Source organism: Netta rufina, assembly GCF_964035555.1.
Source record: "Netta rufina genome assembly, chromosome: 5".
Taxonomy (NCBI): Eukaryota; Metazoa; Chordata; class Aves; order Anseriformes; family Anatidae; genus Netta; species Netta rufina.
In genome coordinates, this window is record NC_140128.1 from 44058235 (window position 1) to 44078164 (window position 19930).

Here is a 19930-nt window from a genome sequence, read left to right on the forward strand (position 1 = left end):
TTAATTATCAATGTACATGATGTCAGCCTCAGACGGATCTGCATGCTCTTCTTCTTCACCCCTTTCTGGCAAAGGCACTTCAGTGTTGGCATTCATCAAACCTAATAGGATTGTGAAAAAACTTACTTGTTAAAAGCTTTAGGACAAGGGTTGCATAGCAATGATTACTTACAAAAATGTAAATGTTGAAAATAATCCACAGGAAGATCATACCGCAGATTGTAGTACTTTGTTTGCTCAGTAAATGATAAAAACAGGTGTTTTTTTCATCTATGTATGTTTCAGATTGATATACAGTTACAGTATTAAAATATCTGGGGAACATGCTACAGGATAGTTTGTCTTAGTGGAAAGTTTATAATGAAGCAGCGTATTGAAGTGCTTTATAAACTTGAGAAATTAAGTCAAATTTGAAGTTCTAGTCTGAGAAGCTGGTTACTGCAAGCTGTTGTAGGACAAAGCTGCAGTTAGGATCAAACTTGATAATTTATCAGTGATCTTCACTGTTTAGTGTATAGGGAAAATTGGTAACTCCTTTCATTGCTTTCAGAATATAATAGTTTGCTATGCATGCTGAGTTATTATGAAATAAAATATCTTTCCAGCCTGGCTTTGCTATGTCTAAGTTTACAGTTTGAATTTCATACCTGGTTAAGTATGTTCATAATTCCTCCTGCAGCTGGGTAAATTGCAAACTATTTGTGTTTGTTATGCCAGTGGTTTGCTACAAGAACCTCAGACAGATCTCATTCCCCACCTCAACCCCCATTGAAGTAAATACAAATGGACAAGGAAAATTGATGGGATCCAAATTACACACCTCCATTTACTAGAGTGCTTTAAGGTCTTGTCATGCCAAGACTTAACTAGGCTTCCAGCTACTTTTTTTCCCACGTAGTACCTGTATGTTCTGTTTAAGGGGGTTTTGATATTATTTTTGTTCAATAGATAGCTATTTCAATATCTACCTATTACTAATTAAGAAAAATATCCAAAATATTTATTGAGTCAGATATCCTGCAGTGGCTGAGACAGTCTGTTTCTGACTCTAATGTTTTAATCTCCAAACAGTGGAGCTCCAGGACATGCGACTATATTCTTGACCGACAGAAATAGCTGCAGCTCTGAAGGCAGCTGAATTGCAGTGATTAAAACAAAGTTGAAGGGGTTTCTCTATTTTATGATTATTGTTATCCATAGTAAATGTTTTGGTTATACTATCTCATTGACTCAAGAAACCCCTAAGACACAGTCCTTTCAAGAAACCAAATGGCAAATAGATACTTTTCTACATCCTTAAAGTTAGGTGAGATCGTGGTAACCTGCAGTGAATGATGGTCCATTCCCCAAAGCTTTTAAATATATTTTGCAAAAGGTAATTTCTTCAAAATATTCATACTTCAGAATGTTTGTTGTTTATATTGCAACTCCTTTGCACTCCTTATGTGGTTCTTACCTTTGTTGTCGTTTTTATTTTTAAATAATAGTTTTATTTAAAAAAAAAAAAAAAAAAAACAAACAACTAAATTGTCTAGTTGTGTTGATTAGTTTTTCCATGGTGATTTTCAATACTTACGTGTATAATCTGGAGCTGGTTGGTTGTACAATAGGTTGCTTTTGGTTAAAGCATCTGCCATTGAAGAGATAACAGCTGTACAGTAGCATATCTATAAAATAGGTAGTGATTTCTACATCAGTTAATTTTCATAGTTATCCATTCTTACCCAATCTTAAATTTGCAGGAAAGACAATGTAGGCAGCAGCATGAAGCAACATCAGAAATACCACGTGACTTTTTTATTAGTTTGTTTAGAATTAGATGAACTGACTTGGAGGAAGATGAGTATTAAATATCTTCCTTTTTTTGTGAGTATATTGCATTATCTCAATCTGGCACAGCCTTTTTAAAGCATTTCTCGTGTGTTCCCATTGAACCTGTATTTGGTTTCAGCATTGTTCATGGAATAGCGTGACTTTTTTTTAGGAAGCCATAGAATGGGTAAGAAAAAGGAGGGAAACAGCAATTGAGATAAACAACTTTCAGTGAGGCCAAAATTACACTGAAGAATTCTAGGGACAAAGAAAACAATGAGAGTTTTACTGTGTAGCACATGGCAATGGTGAGCATTTTCATACTGCTTAACAAATGTTTGTTTATGTTTCACAGATCTGTCATCAAAAGCTCAAGATAGGGTTTCCTTCTATTATTTATTTATTGCACATTTCTATGCCAGACACTTCCTTTTAAGAAGCTGATATGTGGTATCTAACAAAATTAGAAAAACTGATGTCCAAGAAGATTAGTCTCTGTCAAATCAGAAAGCATATGGGTATTTTCTAAGTTGTCATTTTTAAAGTAAGAAAAGGTTGGATGAAAGAAGAATGGAGGGGGTAAGATCAAACAGTTGCCTCCAGGGGCAACCTCAAGGTAATAAGTGAACACTTCTCAAGTAGACTAGCAATATAGAACAGGAAATGCTGTATTCCCCTTTTTCTTTTTTATGAGAGGTTAGAAATGTTTCTTTATGTAGTTATCATTATGGATAAAACAATAAGGAAAATGAAGTCATAAGACAGATCCATTTCTTCATCCTTTTATCCCTGAACATGGTACCAAACCACTGTCAAATACTACCAGCAGTGATTAAAAATGGCCACACAAAAAATGAAAGAAACAGTGAAATCCTAAATCTGATATACATGTAAATGCCTACAAAGCTATTACTTACCTGGGATTCTATAACTTTAAGCCGCCTTTCTTGTTCTTTCAACCCACTGAGGTATTTAGATAAATTATCCACTCTGTGGAAACAAAAATGATGTGCCGAGTGAAAAGGAGGGGCCTCAGATGAAATCCTAAACCACAAAAAACGAGTAACTTACTATGTCTTTGACCCCTTGCTTGCAGTTCTGTGCTGCTGGGATATCCTGGAGCCCCCTAAAAGTTTTGTCTTTTTCAAGGGTTCCTGTAAGTATTTACTGAAAAGAGCAGCATTTCAGTCATACCTCTCCCATGCATACTGCCCAAGGGCTCCTCATAAACTCATACAGATTAAAGCAGCCGCTCAGTCCCCTCTGATGTGGAAATCAAGGACTGCAGTAAAGAGCCATAGGTCCAGCTCTGTCTTTCTAGTCCTTTATTAGCCCATCCACGCCAAATGTAAACTGATTCTAGCATGAAAATTTATGCCATAATATTTATTCCATTAACACAGGGCTGATGAGCCACTTGATGTATTTAAGGTTTCATTTTCAGACACTGATTTGATGTTCAAATCCCTTTTTCCACGCAGTCCAAAGGAACCATGTAGAGAACTTGAATATGGTCCCTCCAAATCAAATTATTCACACATCTTCTACATAATTTACCTCTTCTCCCATCAGTTTCTTATTCCTAGCATCCAGTTCCCCAAAGACTCCTTAAATCCCTCTCTGCTTTGTCCTAACTACTATTTAAAATTTTCCCTTTAACAAGTCATGTTGCACTCAGGTCTATGAGAGAAGGCTGTTTTGCTGGGTGTATCTAATGTATTTTGGAATTGGTTTACTGCAGAGTTCAGTGAATAGCTTTTGGAGGGTTCTGTAAGATTTCAAATATGCAGGTAAGTTTGCTGACACCTGAGAAATAAGATTAGTGGTGGTCATCTGAACCTCTTTCAGTCTGTGCTATATCTGAAATCATGTCCTTTGTTTAGAAGCAATTACATGCTTATTTATTGTTTGACCTGGGCAATTAAGCTCTTGCTTATTCTTAGGGCCAAAATCCTGTATTTTGTCAGTGACTTGTGTATGAGAATAAAGTTAAAACCAAATAATCTAAATTATTATGAATTTAGAGTCTGTTAGAGTAGAGGGAGAAGAGTATTTCCCAATAATATACTCAAGTAGGCTGGTCTGGAGTCCAGCTATTATGAATTAGATGAATGTTTTGAAAGGCAAAGCACAGAAAGAAAACACAGCACAAGAAGGTTACAGCAGAACTTTGTAACAACTTTCGCACCCACTGTGACTCTATTTGAAATCAGATTTATTGTAAGAGGAAACACCTGAACCAGGTGTTAAAAGCTTATTCAAAGAAGGCTTTGCTGTGTGGCTTCTCGTGTTGTCTTAGATGTTTTAGTTTTCCCTGTATGTATCTATCTTGTGTCTCACTTAAAGGATGTAATCTTCCAAGTAGTAATTTTGTATTCATCAGAATACTAAACCAATTTAGGTGATATTCGTATTGGGAAGATATTCTAGAGAAATATTGAAATGGAGATCCAGTTAATAAAATCTAATTCCAGAGTTCATACCAGGAATTTCTTGTGCAAAACATTAGTCTTATGTCATAAAGCCATAAATAGTACTTCTCCTGTATTTGCAGGCTGGGGATAATTCCAGAGATTTTAAACTTTCATTCAAAAGTCTAAACCTCTTTCTGTTTTGGAAACAACAATTTCACAGGATTTTGATCAATGTTTTGTTTCCAGTACTGCTGTATTCCTACAGGGGATGGAAGTACATGCTCTCCAGTACAGTAAAGGAACTGTTCTTCCATCATTTCTTTATGAATATGATTTTCATTTGAGCTTGACTGCAAGTTTGCCTGGAGCTTACAGGTCTGTAATTGTACGTACTTCAAGAATGTGAAAGACTCTTCTCATTATTGAAGTGATGCTGCCTTGTCATGTTTTTCATGCAATGAAGAACTGCATTCCAGTTGGTCTCCACATATAAGTGTTACAGTACCCGAATATTTACCTCATGCAAATTTGAAGACCTGAAAGGTTCACTTAATATGGTTCATAATAACATACTTGTTAGATGTGGCCTTCAGCCTTTCTTCATTGCTTTCTTTCCTTTCTTGTTCAAGGTTTACAAGATAATTTTCTTTTTGTACCAGCTCCCATGTTATGATTTTTTGATCTAGGCCAACTGGAAGATCTCTTTCTATAGGGGGGAAAAAAGATATTAGGAACTGTATTTTGCTCCCTTTTTCCCTATAGTAATTTATGTAATGAAAGGCTGCTAAATTAAAGAAAAATCAAGTATTGCTTTGCCATTGCAGGAGTGACAGGCTATGAAGATTTATTGTAAAATAAGTATTTTCTACGTTTTTTTTTTTCTTGTGATGGAAGGTGATAGACCTTTTGCAGCTGGATAAGGGTCCTGAGTTTTCTGAAGAACAGCACAGGCCAATTTCAGTGATTCCATTTAAACTCCTTTAGGACATTACTGGACTTCTCACATACTGTAGCCCCCAACTGTTTAATGAGCAAAGCTTTACATTCAGATGCACTTTATCATCTAAGCTTCTTTATTAGAACAATTATAAATAGGAAAGAACTGTGAAAAATCCCTCCACCTTAAAGTGTAGATCTTTTGGCTGTTGTTGTCATCTTACAAAGCAAACCAACTGGCCCAGCCAACAGAAGAGCTCAGTTTCAGTGGTAACTTGAACATACCAGTTATATATCTTCCTAAAGTCTGTTAAAAGAGCACAAGAGCACACTTGCTGCCTGCTCCAAATACTACCAAGGTTAGACCCTGATCAGGCAGGTACTTGCTTTCTTGGAGGGGAAGAAGCTTCAGCAGTGCATGTGCCTTGATAGCCAGAAGGTGTGTGTGTGTGACAGGAAGCTTAGTCTAAGGGCTCTGAACATCAGCAGCTCTGCTCCAAAGCCCATTATCAGTCTGCATGAGGAGGAAATAGGCTTGTTATCAGACACCATTAAACTAGATATACCAAGTTTGCAGTCACTATAGGAAGCTTCTAAATGCCTTCTGTTATTAATTAAATTTCATCCTCCTTTTTAATGACAACTTTTAAGGGGATGATCATTTCTCTAAATGTATTCTTTCTCTCTAATCTGTGCATTGGGAAATTCTACTGAACCCAGCAGATTTCAGACTTCATACGCACTTTTAGGGTTGTCCATTTTTAATTACTAAAATTTAAGAGCAGATAAAATAAATGGTTATAATTTATTCAAACTATACATTGTTTTTTCTTCAGAAATCAAATCCCTTCAACCAGTTCTGTATCATAACTATGTTGCACAGAGAAAGACATTGTGGGAAACTTTATAGCACAGGCTACGTTATAAACATTAATTTGTCATGTGTATTCTCCTGGCACTTTTTGTTAAAGATAATCAATTATGGCTCTCAGCTTATGAAAATCTTACTTGCTTCTCTGTTTGGCTTATGCAGCATACCTTTGAAAGAGCATCAGGGTCTCCAGTTGATAGACATTTGTTAGCTACTTACCCAGATGTTCTTTTTTATGTTCCTTTTTGTTGAAGATTATTCTGAGAACCAGAGTTATGTGGTTAATAATGATAAATGGTGGTGCTAAGGCAGGCCGTCCATGATATTCAACAATCAGATTGTAGCGCTGAAGCTTCCAAAAGATGTCTGCATTTCCCTGAACAACTTGAAAAGTGTAACTGTAAAGAAAAAATTACAGTTTTTATCTCAACAAGCTTATCATTACAAATACAAAATACAGCCACAAGTTTTCTTTAATAAAAGGAACAGGAAGGTCAGCAAGTAGTTTTAATTTAAACTAAAGATTGTGCAGTTTTTTAGATATTAAAATAATAGCAGTTGCAGTCTTCAAATGTTAAAGAAATACTAGTGTTTTTTTTTTCTTTTTTAAAGAAAGGTAATTCTAATTCACTCCATCAAGATTGGCAAACGTGCCATGTCAGTTCTTCAACCAAATCAATCATCATTAATCATGTTGACATTAAGTGTTTCCCCTTTGTGCAGATTATCCACTGTTAATTCTGCCAAGTTTACAGCTGTTTTGCACCTGTGGACTTCTCCTGCAGCACAGCTAGGGATCCAGACCCTTCTATGCACGTTTAATTGATTTTTTTACAGTAAAAGATGCTTCTTCTTGTCTTTAATGTGGCTAGAGTAAAGATAATGACAACTATATGATCATAAAAGTCTACCTATCAACCCCCAAATAATATTAGGAAAACTGTTAGTGTATTCGAAAATGACTAGCCAACAGCAATGTAGTAAACTCTGGCATTCGGTCGAACTTTTGCCATCTCTGTCTGAAACCTGCTGAAATCACTCTTACCTGAACATAGCAATCAGGAGGTTCATAAGGAGAACATTTGTGACCAATAGGAAGATGACCAGCAGAAGTATGACAAGCCAGTTGGCGTAGTTGTTAGGACATGATGGTGAGTTGTCCTGCAGAATCTGCAGTGGATTAAGTGTACAGTTCCGGGGAAACACTCGTGATGCTGCAAAGAGAGGTAGAGAAATATAGTTGTGACAAATCCTGCCACACGTATTTCTTAGAGTGGAGACAAAAGTTTTGTGTTTTGGTGAGGAAAATTTCTTACGTTCAACAGTAAAGGGCAGGAATTACAAATTATTCCTGAAGTTTAAGACACTGAATTTTATAGCAATTTCAAGGCAAATAAAAACTGATTAATTTCTCCAACTGGCTTCTCAGTCTATGCACAGTTTTAGCATTCGAAGCATCATACAGCAATTAAATGGCTGACAGTTATGTATGTAAAAAAAAAAAAAAATCTCCGTTTGCTTGTTTCATTTGAAATCATTTAAAACTTACGGAGGAAAGGATAACTTCTCTATATTGGTTATATTCATATCATTCATCTAAGTCTTCTTACACTGGGCTTAAGAATCATAGGTGTTTGGTTTTTTTTTTGGTTTGGTTTTGTTTTTCAGGAAGTTCTACCATGTAATGAATTAAATCTACAGATTTAAAGTAGCCATACTTACTTGTTTGTTCTCCAGTTTTTCACCAATAATGCCTTTCCCCACAGTCACAGGTAATGCTGTGATCTTATTTGTTAATGCAAAGAGTTATCTGAAAAGTCACTACAGCTGTCACCAGGCACATTACCTTATATTTATCTACACTGAATTTCAATTGATGCTTCATCTCTCAGGAGGGTCTTCTGCAACTCTTAGGTGTCAGCTTTAGTCTTTACTACCCAGTAACTTTGTTTCATCAGAAAATATTGCTGCCTTCATTAACCATTTCCTTCTCCATATGTTTTATAAAGATACTGAGTAAGGTCAAGAACATCCCAGTACAAGTGATTCCCTTCTGGAATTTGTCCGTGTAATATTTTTTTTCCCTGTCATCTGTTATTTATGTATATGAAGACACCTTTTGGACTCCCAATGGGGAGAAACAGACACTTCTAGGGGATATTTTATCTGACCTATTTTCAAATGAGATTAATCCTATTCCAGAAATATTTTTTCTTTCCAGTTACTTTAGTGGGAGTAAGAGTGACTTGTGCTGCGGATGCTTAAACTGTAGGCATTTAAAGCTAAGTGAGATGAATCATACCCCTGCTCTCTTGCCTCATTCAGACTTCAGTTTTCTAAGGCATATGCCTTTTCTTATTAAGCAGGATGAATATGAAAGAATACTTTCTAGTTTGCTGCCTATGGGATTTTTTGGTTTCATCTATATTACTTCAAGTGTAACTCCCATTTCAGTACTGTCACTAACATTCAGAACTGTTATTCTGGCTAAATTCTGTGACACTACATCAGACTTCTTTGGAAGATGACCTATTCTGTATTTTACCTGCTTCTCTATCAGAAATATTGCCTGTAAACCTTTATGTCCAAACATTTCCATGTATTCTGAGTATTTTTATGTTGTTTTGTTTGAAATGTAGCACAAATACAATTACTAGCTTTATTTGATTGGGGCAACTTTAACTCCAGAGTAAATAAATGCTCCAGAGGAATATTTATTCTAAAACACAAGTGTTTGCTTATGGACAGAGCAGTACTGCTGTAAAACTGTCATATTAAACAACTGCCAGAATATATGGAGATGTTGTTATTACAGTTTACACAAGGGTTATCTGGATCTAGGTTAAGCTGAGCAGAAATGGATTGAAGTGAAAGAAGGTATGCCAACCTTTTTCAACTGCAAATCCTTGTGCGAATATTGTAGACAGCTTCTCTAAACAGGGCCAATTCTCATGTTCTAATATAATTTCACACTGTACATTATCTCCATTTGCAAATGCACTATTTATATCATAGTGACGTAAAAGCTTTGGCTAGGGAAGTATGCACTCAAAAATGGTAAAGTTAGGGGAGAAGTTTTCTCACTGTCTATTTCGTCCAGTGGAATCTGGCCAAATATCTGAAGGTAGGGACGATAAAGCACTCTTCTGAATATCCACTCCACTCGGCTGTCATCAGGATGAAGCAGAGCTTGAGTTGTCACACCATAGGCAATGAGCCATACACTCAAGAAAAACAGAAAGAAGAAAACATCCTTCATCTAAAAGAGAAAAGGGGAGGGAGAAAAGGAGGACAAATGACTGATAGCATAATCAAAGAACAGTAGCTTGGTATGAAAACCGTTCAAGTAATTGTTTCTTTACAAGCTTGTTTAGGTTAAAGGAGGTGGAATACAGTTTCATGCACAGGATTTCTCTCTTGACCTTGCTGTTACCACATTGCTCCTGGTCCATAACCAGCATTTTTGTTTGTTAGCTAGTTTAGATAAGGGCATATTTTAAATTAAAACCTTGCTTTTCAATTGATTACTGTTTAAAAATGAAACATTTTATCTTTTAAAGTAATCTGTTTTAAATGCAGATTTTCTGTGAGATCTCACAGTACCATTGACTGTTTAGCTGTGAATTAGAAGAAGTCTGCAGCAGCAGTCAATCCTGGATGACAGCACTCATTAATGAATTCTGAACCATGGATAGGGCAGACATTGAAGACTGCAAGGATCAGGTAGCTCCTGTCTTGGGTTTTCAAGTTAAGTAATGCATTTGAGAGATTCTTTTCAAGGCTTCCTGCTTTTAAACATTGTATTTCTCTACAGAAGCAGAAGTAATTGAATCCAAAAACACTTACTTTTAAAAATCGAATATGGATTTCAAATGCAGTAATTTTTCCCTGGTGGAAGAGGAACACTTCATCCTCTTCCCATCTAATCTGACAGAGTTCATTAGGGACTGTAGATTCGTTTCAATTAGATAATAGGATTGCACAGTTACCTAAAAGCATAGGCATTTCAGACCTCCAGGAGGTTACTACAAGTTCCATTAAGAATTATAGTATCTAAGGCAGGCAAGACATAGTTCATGTCTCTCTGACTTTCATCCATCTATTTTGTTTTCTGGATGATTTCAAGTTTGTCAGTACTGCAGGACTGCAGTAGTGTCACAGTTAACAGAAAGCAACAGTATGTCTGGAAATATTTTTTCCTGACTGCAGTCTGTGTCCTCATAAAATGTCATTGGACTGCCATTTTAACAGCGACGAGACTTATCTCAGCAATTCTGTATCAAGGTTAAAAAGAAGGAAGACGGTAAGACGCAGTCTTGGTTTACTTCCCTATTTAAGGGAAATGATCTTGCTTAAACCCACCTGATGAACCTTTCAATAAGATGCTGTTTACTGAAGTCAGTTTCATTGTTCTTTCCCTTGATGTAGGGAAGTGTTGTGTAGTAGTGTAGTAGTGTGAACTACTTCCCTTGAAGTAGTTCAGTGTTGAGTAGTTCAGTGTTGAGGGGTGGGCTCTCGTTGAGAAGACGTCGGTCCTCCTCTCGAACACCGGCTGCGTGCATTGAGGCCTTGCTTCAAGGACGTGGTCAATCATCGCTCATTTGTGGGAAGTAGAGAGTAATTTCTTTCCTCTGCACTTCCATATCGCTTTCATTTATTTTGTTTGTTTGTTTTCCTCCCTTTTTCCCCTTTCCCTTTTATTTCCCCTTAGTTAAATTGTTTAGTTCATGGTAGTCTTTATTTAATTATTATAATTATTTCCCTTTAATTAAATTATCCTTATCTCAACCCGTGAGTTGTTCTTTGCTTTACTTCTCCCCCTCCTTATCTAAGGGAGGGGGAGTGAGAGAGCGGTTGTGGGGTTTAGCTGCCCAGCACGGTAAAACCACCACAGTAGCTCAACACTGAACTACTGAAGCTAAAGTATTGTGTTGGCTTGGATGAGGGGAAGATGAAAGGTCCCGTTTTACAGTTTTGTCTAGGCTACTGTTTATGTTCTTATTTGCATCTTCTTAATCCATGTGTTATCTCATATGACTTCAGATGCTAACATAGTAGACATATCACCATATTTGTTCTGGGCCCTGGTTTAGTTTGGTACGCTGCCAGGAAGGGTTGGGAGCTGTAGATCTGCCTGGTTCTCTTACAGTAGAAGTCTGCTAATGCTGTAAACTAGATAATGTGCAAGAACAAATATTTATTTGCCATTTACCCTTTTGCTACTCAAAGCAAATGTCATGTTAGAGTTTCAGTTACTGCATTTGTAGACAGATCTAAATAGCTTGGTAGTTACGTTTATTCAATGTATAGGCTTGTTTAGACTGTAGAGCTTTTACTGAGCTCTGCTTTGAGTCACAAGTCAAATATTTGTAGAATCTATGATAGCATTTACAATTAGATGAACTCCTATTAATCAGTTACCTTGCGCTAATTGGCCTAGAGGATTAACATGCCTAAATAAAAAGCTGTTTCAAAGTTCCAACCTATACCCAAGCACAGTAAATATAGTCCTAATGTCTCATTTCCTGCAGGAGAGTGGTAATAAATAAAAATCTTTCATCAGCATCTTCCAACATATGCTTACAAGGTGCTGTTTTCATTGTAGCTTAGAGTTACAAAGTACAAGTAAGAACAACTCCCGTGGGAAACTTGCAACTATCAATTTTCTCAGATTTCTTTTCACACTTCTTGCAAATAATGTAAACTCTTTCCCAAAGCACAGCAGGGCCATTCAGTAGATGCCCTGCCCTTCTGTAAATGGCCTGTTGTCTGTCTGAGGTCTTTGCTCCAAATGCACAGTTTATGAAATAGGAGTAATAGCAGTGTGTAAGACACAGACACTACCCCTGATTTGCCAGACCAAAGGGTAAGTGATTAGCTAAAGTACAAGGATTAGTAAATTGAGGCTAACTTAATACACTACAGAGCTCTTTGGATGGATCTGTTTGAAACTCACTACATCTAATTTTCTTGATAAATAAGGCAATATACGCAAAATGAAAGGTCTTAAAAACATAAAGACGCATTATAAACTGTTTTCCTTTGTAAGGAGATTTCCTGTTCTCCATGTTTACACAGTACAAGTATTTATCTGAGAGAGGCTGCACACTTACCATTCTTTCCACAATTATGATTTTTGGTCCAAGCTGTTTGTGAATTGCAAAAATGTGTATAAGTCTAAGGGTAAACACCATAAAATCAATGGCAAGTATTGTGCGGCCAGCTTGAAAAGTTGAATTCAACATCCTGAAGAACAAATGAAACAAAATACCAGATCTTAGCAAGAACTGCTGAGAAGTCTTTTCTCAAATGTTACACTTGGTTTCCAGGCATAGTCTAGTTAGGAAAAGGCAAGTGCTTCAGGGTTGTGGTTGCATATGTCAGTCATTACAGCTGTAAGAAAAATGTAATGTAACATCTGTACATTGGTGAGAAGTAACCCAAAGATGCAGAGACACCAACTTCTCTGTCTCAGCTGAAATGAGACATTAAAACAAAACAAACATAGCAAAAAAGTGATTAAAGTGACTAAAGGCAAATGCAAAAAAATGGGAAGGAGAGCTTCTCTGTACAAGTGTTTGAAAATAGCAATATGTCTTTTGTGGTCTCTGCAGCAACATCTTCAACAGAAATGTAGAGGCTTTTATTGCAGAAACTTTTTTCAAAATTTGTAAATATCATACCCTGACCTCACATGCATGTGAGACTCTCCTGTCAACTGGCACACGCAGCCCAAGCTCCTGAAGCTGACCACATCACATAAAACAGATGTATATACCTGCAGGTTACCCCAATTATGAAAAGGAAGATGGTCACCATATCACATTTATTCCAGTTATCCTCTAGATACAGTTTGAATTTCTTCATTAAATTTGTGTCTTCATCTGTAAAGAAACTCTGAAAAAGAGAAATGACCATCAGCACAGATCTGTTTAAAGTTTCGCTATTTCATTGTGAGTTTTAACATTATTCCTGTTTCCCTTTTGTCTTTCATTGCAAAAAGCAAAAATTTCCTAGCGTAATAGGAAAAAGAAAAAAAAAAAAAAAAAAAAAAGCTTGAAAACATAAGGTCAGTTTACTGTCTTAAAACACACACAGAAAAGAAAAGTACAACGTTAATCTTGTGATATTTTAATAGGGTCTGATTCAAGATGTGAGCATTCAGACTTAAAGAATGTAACAGATTTGTGGTCAATGTTCAGTTTCTAGATACAGCTATTTAAACAGCATGTACAGATCTGGCATTTGTACACTGTAATTGTGAGTGCACATTTGATTATCTAGGCAAAGAGCTGTCTTAATTGGCTTTCAGCCTAGCACTCTACTTACAGGTTTATAATGAAATATTCTTTGATCCAAATATTCTCCCTGTGCTTTTCTGTTTATGCCCTTTCCGAATAATTTCAAATAACTTGTAACAAACTGGGATCTCCTTCACCATCCCCATCGCTTAAACAACAAGCGTCTATTTGTTCTTTCAGAATAAGTGTTTATATCTGGTTTTAGTCTGAAGAGGACAGTTTTATGCACCCACAGTTGGCAACATGCTAGCATGCATTATTTCAGTTGTTGAACTGAAGATATTCCAAGAACAATAATTAGGAGATTAGTGAAGTCTCTATGTTTTCTTAAACAGGAAAAGCAAAACAAAAAAAGATCTGCTAATGTTTTGAATGTATAAATATTTTCAAACAAACAGAAGTAATCTGAATTCATTACATCTTTTTTTTTTTTTTTTTTTTTTTTAAACAGTCCCCAGCAGGGTAGAAATCTTTGATTACGTTGTCGATGTATCTGCTGCACTTCCAAGTGCAGCCTGTAACTTCCAATTTATGTTAACTGTGGTGGGAAGTCCTAGTTCTGGGGAGTAAAACCAGACAGATACTTCATAAAGTGAAGAACGCCTGAGTCTTAGCAGCCCACTTGGCTATTGGCTACAGCTGGAGCAAGCTAGAAAAACAAAGGTGGAGCTACAGGCTTATAAGGTGCAGGGAAAGGATGCTTTGGGAGGGAGAGGTGGAGTGTTTTGAATAAGGTAAGATTTGTATTTCTTTTCTGTGCAAACCTGCACATGAGAGTTGAAATCTTCAAGTTTGCACAGTTCATGCGGTTTGTAAATCTATTCAAAATATTATCTCAAGGTTTATTGCATTGCTGCTGTGATGTTGAATGTTACTGACCTGTCGGATTTCTTCTAAGACCAGGGTAAAAACCCAGAAGTAAAGTATAATTTCTTTAACAGATGGACCCTCAGGTGGAGGTGGTTTAAAATCCAGTAAAAGGACATAAGTAAACAGAAACAGGAAAGCAAAATACATTATAACATTTCCCATAAATACAGTTACAGGGGCACTCCAGAATTTTTTCCACCGAGTAAACAAGAATGTTGCCCACGCTGTGTTTTCAGAAGGGTTCTGCTTTTCTAATTTACCATTTCCTCTGCAAAACAAAAAGAATATAGGCTTGGTGACAATTTCCTAAAATAAGTTCATGGGAATAGGCTCAGTATTATTCTATATAAAGCTTCTTTTAAGACAGTAACAGGCAGATGCTGGTAGAGGAAGGAGGAAAGCTGTGGAAATCAGAGCAATCATGTTACCATAGCAGAAATCAAAGAGAAGGCTTTGAAAAACGAAGATGCATCAGGCTTAAATGTGTATCCTTGTTATTTCAGTTTTGTTGCATTAGATTTGCAACTTCAATGTGTTCATACTACATGTAGTATGAACATCATGCAAATTCTCAGGAAGAAGGAGAATTTTGCTAGTTGGTCTTCATAATCCAAAACGATAGGTAAGAAAAGCAAATAGCTAGTGTAAGTTTGCAAGTTAGATCTTATTTTGGTCCTAGAAGTTTTTTGTAACGGTCACATGCAGAAGTTGTCATTGCTGTGGCTACTTGAGATGATTATTCTTTTTGACCTAGACTCAAAAGTGCTGAATCACGCTAAATGTGTTTCTTGACTACCCTTGATGGAGTCTACGAGAGCTACTGAAGGAATACTGCAGTTTACGTAACTGTGCACACTGGCATCTTGCCCCGATGATTAAATCAAATTGCAAAAGGATCACCAAAGAAGCCTTTCAGTAAAAAAAAAAAAAAAAAAAAAAATAAGCTGAGCTCATAAATTATTCATACAGGTAGGCTTTGACTCTTCTGGAGTTGCACGTGTATTTTGGTAACCAAAGGGAAATTTGACCTATGCATCTACTGTTGTTTTTGCAGTGTTTTCAAATATGAAGTGTTATCTACTGGCAATGGAAATTATCCTGTGCAGAAAATGCAAGTTCCTTGTGTTTGGTAGCAATCTGATCTGATCTTAACATGAGGTTTTGTTTCCATATAAATTGCTCACCTCTGTAAGTTAATGATATTATTGGATCCTTTAGTTTTCTGATTCTGAGAGGAATGATTCCTAACAAAGGATGTGCATGCTAGAGTATGCTCTCCACCCCTTCCACTCCCCCCCCCCAAAAAAAAAAAAAAGGCAAACAATGACTCTTCATAGTCTTTAATTTCCCCTGACATTCTTGCTAATTATTAAATATACTCATTATAAGGAAAAGTTTCTCATCTCCAGTCTTTTCTGCGTGCCTGATTCTACCCTACCTCTTGCTTGTAAGAGACATTCCCATGGTAACAGGCTAATATCATAAACAGATAATTGCAGCTTTACTGTAAGATGCTCAGATGCTGAAACAACTCTGGGAGGGAGAGAGTCCCTTTGTTAAATTAAATCTCTAAGATAATAGCAATTGGAACACACAACATAATGACCAAGAGTCATAAACCATGCCTCACTCAGGATATGAAAGGACTTTATGACATTACTTACAAATAGTCCTCAAGAGGCAGACATTTTTACACCTATTTTGCAGGTTAGAGAGGGAGCAAAAAGTCATGGTTTTCTTCAATATACCAGCAATTAAATGCCAGAGCTAAAAACAGAGGCTAATTCTGACTTGGTCCAGCACTACATACTGTGGACTGTGTTTCATTGGTAACAATGTCCACATATTTCTGAAGTTCTCTTCAAACAATTGAAAAGCACGTGTTAAATACAAGCAGATATTTAGCTTCTGTTAGCTATTAAGTGAACTGTGTATTAATCAAAAGTTTTCCTGTCCTGACTTAAGTCTTTATGGCCTTACAGGTTTTGCTAAGGAGTGTGCGGTTGAAGGATAGGGTGGGGATCAGAAGTTCTGAATTGTGGCTGTATGAGAGCCCATGACCAACTGCCAAAATCTTTGTGCTTAGTTCCCCATTTCTGTAATGCTTTCTCTAGAACATAAGTCCGTTTTTGTAGTTCAGGTTCCTCAGGGCCAGTTTTGTTTTTTCTTTAAATATAAATGAAGAGGACTAGTATAGCGGGAAGCTGGCTACGTAAATTCCCAGGTACCGCTGTTTGCAAGTATTTCTGTTGCTGCCTTTGTAGGAAAGTATGCAGTGATGCATTAGAGTTACGCAAGAGTTAGCTGAGAACCTTTGTTCTGCTGAATTCAGTAGTCTTAATGGGGATTGTAGTTCCTAAATCTGATGTACTTCAGCTATTGCTGGCTGAAGGGAATCTCAGGAAATGCCTTCTGACTCCCCAGGTATTGACCAGATACTTTGTTCTGTAAAAATGGCCTGCTCATGAGGTGTAAAGTTGTCTCGGGGATATGGTGCTATATCCCCGTTTATATTCTGTATTCCTTTTACAGAGTAACAACAACAGCAATCAGAGGGAGCAGCACTTTTTGAGGAATAATGACTTTCTTGGCCGTTCAGCTGCTCCTTAGGATCATTAGCTGGTCACTAATCACAAGAAGTGTCCTGTTCTTTGTAGTCATAAAAATTGTGTTAACTGATGGTTTTAAACTTACCTATATTCTTCCTTAGAAAGAAACAAAGTCCTTTCTGTATCTGAACTGTCCAGCTCTCTAGGTGGCTCTGGTTCTTTCTTTGACTGTTTTTCCTCACTGTAAGGAAATAAATTCATTAGTTAAAAGACAGTGGTTAGCAATTCTTCGCTACCAAACTGGCATTCCTACAGAACTGTTTGCATATACTTATTTGGGACTTGCTCTGCAGAAAAGCTATCAGATATGCATAAACCTTAGCTCTGCAATTTCTTTGTATTTGAAAGCTGAAGTCAGCCACAAGATTCAAAGGAGAAATGATAATCAACACGTGTTCCAAAACAAATGGAGCGAGATGCTCAGTTTCCTCAAAATAATTAGGAAAGAATTTGAGCAGAAATAGACACCTCAATCAGTCCTAGAAGACAGTACCCCCATGCTCCATTCCTGGATGCTCTCACTAGCACTTAAGACAGAAAATGCCAGGAAGCGTTGGGGTATGCATGTCAACTCTTGCATTTCCAGGGAAAGGAGAAATGTCCTCAACAGAACAAATTTGGAAAGGCTTCCTCTGAATAAGAATTGTTGGGCAGCCTGATCTAGTGGGTGGCATCCCTAACTGTGGCAGGGGGTTTAGAACTAGGTGATTTTCAAGGTTCCTTCCAACCCTAGCCATTCTATAATTTAAGCCCTTCTATGAAAACTTGGCCAATGTTTCACATTAAATTACTTGGATTTGTGAAGCTGATAACCACTATTCATAGGAAAAAAAAAAAATCTTTAGAGACACTAGCAGAATGGAAGTCTTAGGTCAGGAATGGCAAACAAGCTTTCCTCTTTTTGTATAAGTAGTTTAACAGTTAAGCATATGTATTTCTTAATAGCAGGTCATTCTATAGAATTCTATAGATTTCTATCTCTGATTCTCACAATACTTGGAGGTTTTCCCAAAGTTTCAGTTCTTAGATTCTTATGACTGTGTCTGAACATCATGGCTGCTTTTTTCTTCTTTTCTGTTTTGCTTGGTTTCCTTTGGTGATTTTATTTTTTCTTTGAAGAAAGCCTAAGATCCTAGCCTCTTTGTTGTGACAAAAAGCTCAAAACTATGAACTCCAAAGCTGTGCCTGCAGAATACTACAAAGATCTCCCAAGATGTTAAATTAGAAAGTCTTAATTGGTTTCATATGAGTCCTGTGGTTTTAAGCTTGACTTTTGGTTCCCAAGGCTTGTGGCTGCTATTTCTGCTTTGTGATGGTTGTTTTTACTGCTAAGATACTGAGGTTTGAACCAGGCATCCTCACATCTAGAAATAGATGGTGCTATATCTGGAGATATCCTCTATATGCTACACGTTACTGTATATGCTGAACATTCAGTGGAGCTGACAGAATCCCAACAGGCTTTTCTGTGGACTGTACAAAAAGTGATCTAGGTGAAATTGATATTGGCTTTTGATGTATTAGAATAAACACAGCACTAGCCCAGTACATACAAATCACTCAGTCCCATAGCAAACTAATTTGGTCAAGAGTGGTGCACTCCTTTTGTTAACCTTCTGAGGCGATATTACTGTATTTATTCATAAGAAATTTTCAGTTTGGATTTTTTTTCATGACTTCCTTTACTTTTCTCTTGCATTCAAATACTTGTTTTTACCTGAATGCTATTAAATTTGTGTAGATTAGGAAAGGACACCAGAATCCACAGATTAATTTCAGGATCTGTGTGCTTGTAGACATGTCACCCCACCATATTTTTGTCAGGAAGGCCTGAAATTCAAGAAAACAAGAGATGGCTTTGGCATCATAAAAATGTAAGTGCATCTACGTTCTGTGGCTCCTAAGACAAGTAAAGGTTAGTCAATGCTCTGAAGACCTTAAGAGCAGGCACACCTTCAAAGCATATGGACACTTTGCATGTCCTTCTGCAGTTGTTTTTTAGTATGCCAAGAGTTATGAGAGAACAGTGGAAAGAACTGTAATTCAAGTGGAATAAAAGAACATCTGTACTGCTGAGGAAGTGAAAGTCAGCCACTGGGAGCTAAAAGCACCATCACTCTTAATTTAGTTTAGTGTATGTGGATAGAACTCAGGTTGTGGGGGTAAAACTGAACAGTAATTTGATTTGACTTTTATCAGTGAGCTTCTCTGAATCTGAACAAGTTCTGTTAAGGAGCTACCTCATATCCTTGAGCAGCTTCATTGTGCCTCAGGCAGATTTTAAGTACTTTCCTGATGGTTTTCTCTGAGCAATGGAGGAAAAAGCACCAGATGAATGAGGGCTAAACATCGTCTTCAGTGCATTGGTCTGGAGGCTAACTGGATAAAAGGGACAAGAGTATTGCTTTGCCAGATATACAGCATGACATCCTCTTCATCCATTGCCAGGGAGAGTTAAGAGTTCCCTCTCCAAAGAATGTCTCTGATCTGAACATGTTTCATGGGGCCACTTGGTTGTTGTACTATCCTCTTTTGTGTCCAACATCATGCTTAAAGGCCCTGGTGGTAGGGGAAGTGTCTGTAGGACTTACCTGGACACCATCATGTGCAAAGAAAGACTTTGCATCTGCTTCTGTAGCCAGTTGAAGGCAGGTAGTTTTGCTCCAGTACTGATTTTTTCTTACCAACAGAGCAAATGCTCTCTCCTCGCTGTTGCGGTAACATTCACTGAACAGTTCTGCCAGATGAAGGAAATGCAGACAAACAGATCTCGTCATTTAAAAACAAAAAATGAATGTGAGGCAAGAGGGTGATACATGGAAGGTGCAACATCTGCCAGATGTGTCTGTTGCACTAAAGTGTTCTGCAAGGCTGCAATAGTTAAAAAGCCCAAGAGCTAAGGTGAGGTGGGTGGGAGAGAGGAACAATCCTGGACACAAGAATAACTCTGAAGAGGCCAGATGTAATGGATTTGCTTTGGTGGGGAAAAAAACTACTGGAATTGTAATTTTAAAATTCCCACCGTTTGCAGGATGGTATGAAGTAAATCTCAGAACTTCCTCGCTTCTTTCCATCTGCATACTTCCTTCTCAGCTCTGGGGTGCTCTGTTTTTGTTT

The 19930-nt window shown here is 37.2% G+C and overlaps 1 protein-coding gene across 1 annotated transcript in view; it reads right to left on the reverse strand.

Moving 5' to 3' along the window:
• The window catches only part of TRPM5 (transient receptor potential cation channel subfamily M member 5), a gene marked incomplete at both ends in the record, with an annotated part of 36318 nt that continues 16388 nt past the window's right edge, over positions 1–19930 (reverse strand). The window contains 13 exons of the mRNA XM_084286958.1: positions 1–101; positions 1577–1667; positions 2730–2802; positions 4800–4932; positions 6253–6431; positions 7079–7247; positions 9118–9292; positions 12147–12279; positions 12812–12930; positions 14214–14472; positions 16899–16994; positions 18531–18643; positions 19405–19550. Coding sequence (XP_084143084.1) covers positions 1–101; positions 1577–1667; positions 2730–2802; positions 4800–4932; positions 6253–6431; positions 7079–7247; positions 9118–9292; positions 12147–12279; positions 12812–12930; positions 14214–14472; positions 16899–16994; positions 18531–18643; positions 19405–19550 — 1787 coding nt within the window. The remainder of the gene's footprint in view (positions 102–1576; positions 1668–2729; positions 2803–4799; positions 4933–6252; positions 6432–7078; positions 7248–9117; positions 9293–12146; positions 12280–12811; positions 12931–14213; positions 14473–16898; positions 16995–18530; positions 18644–19404; positions 19551–19930) is intronic.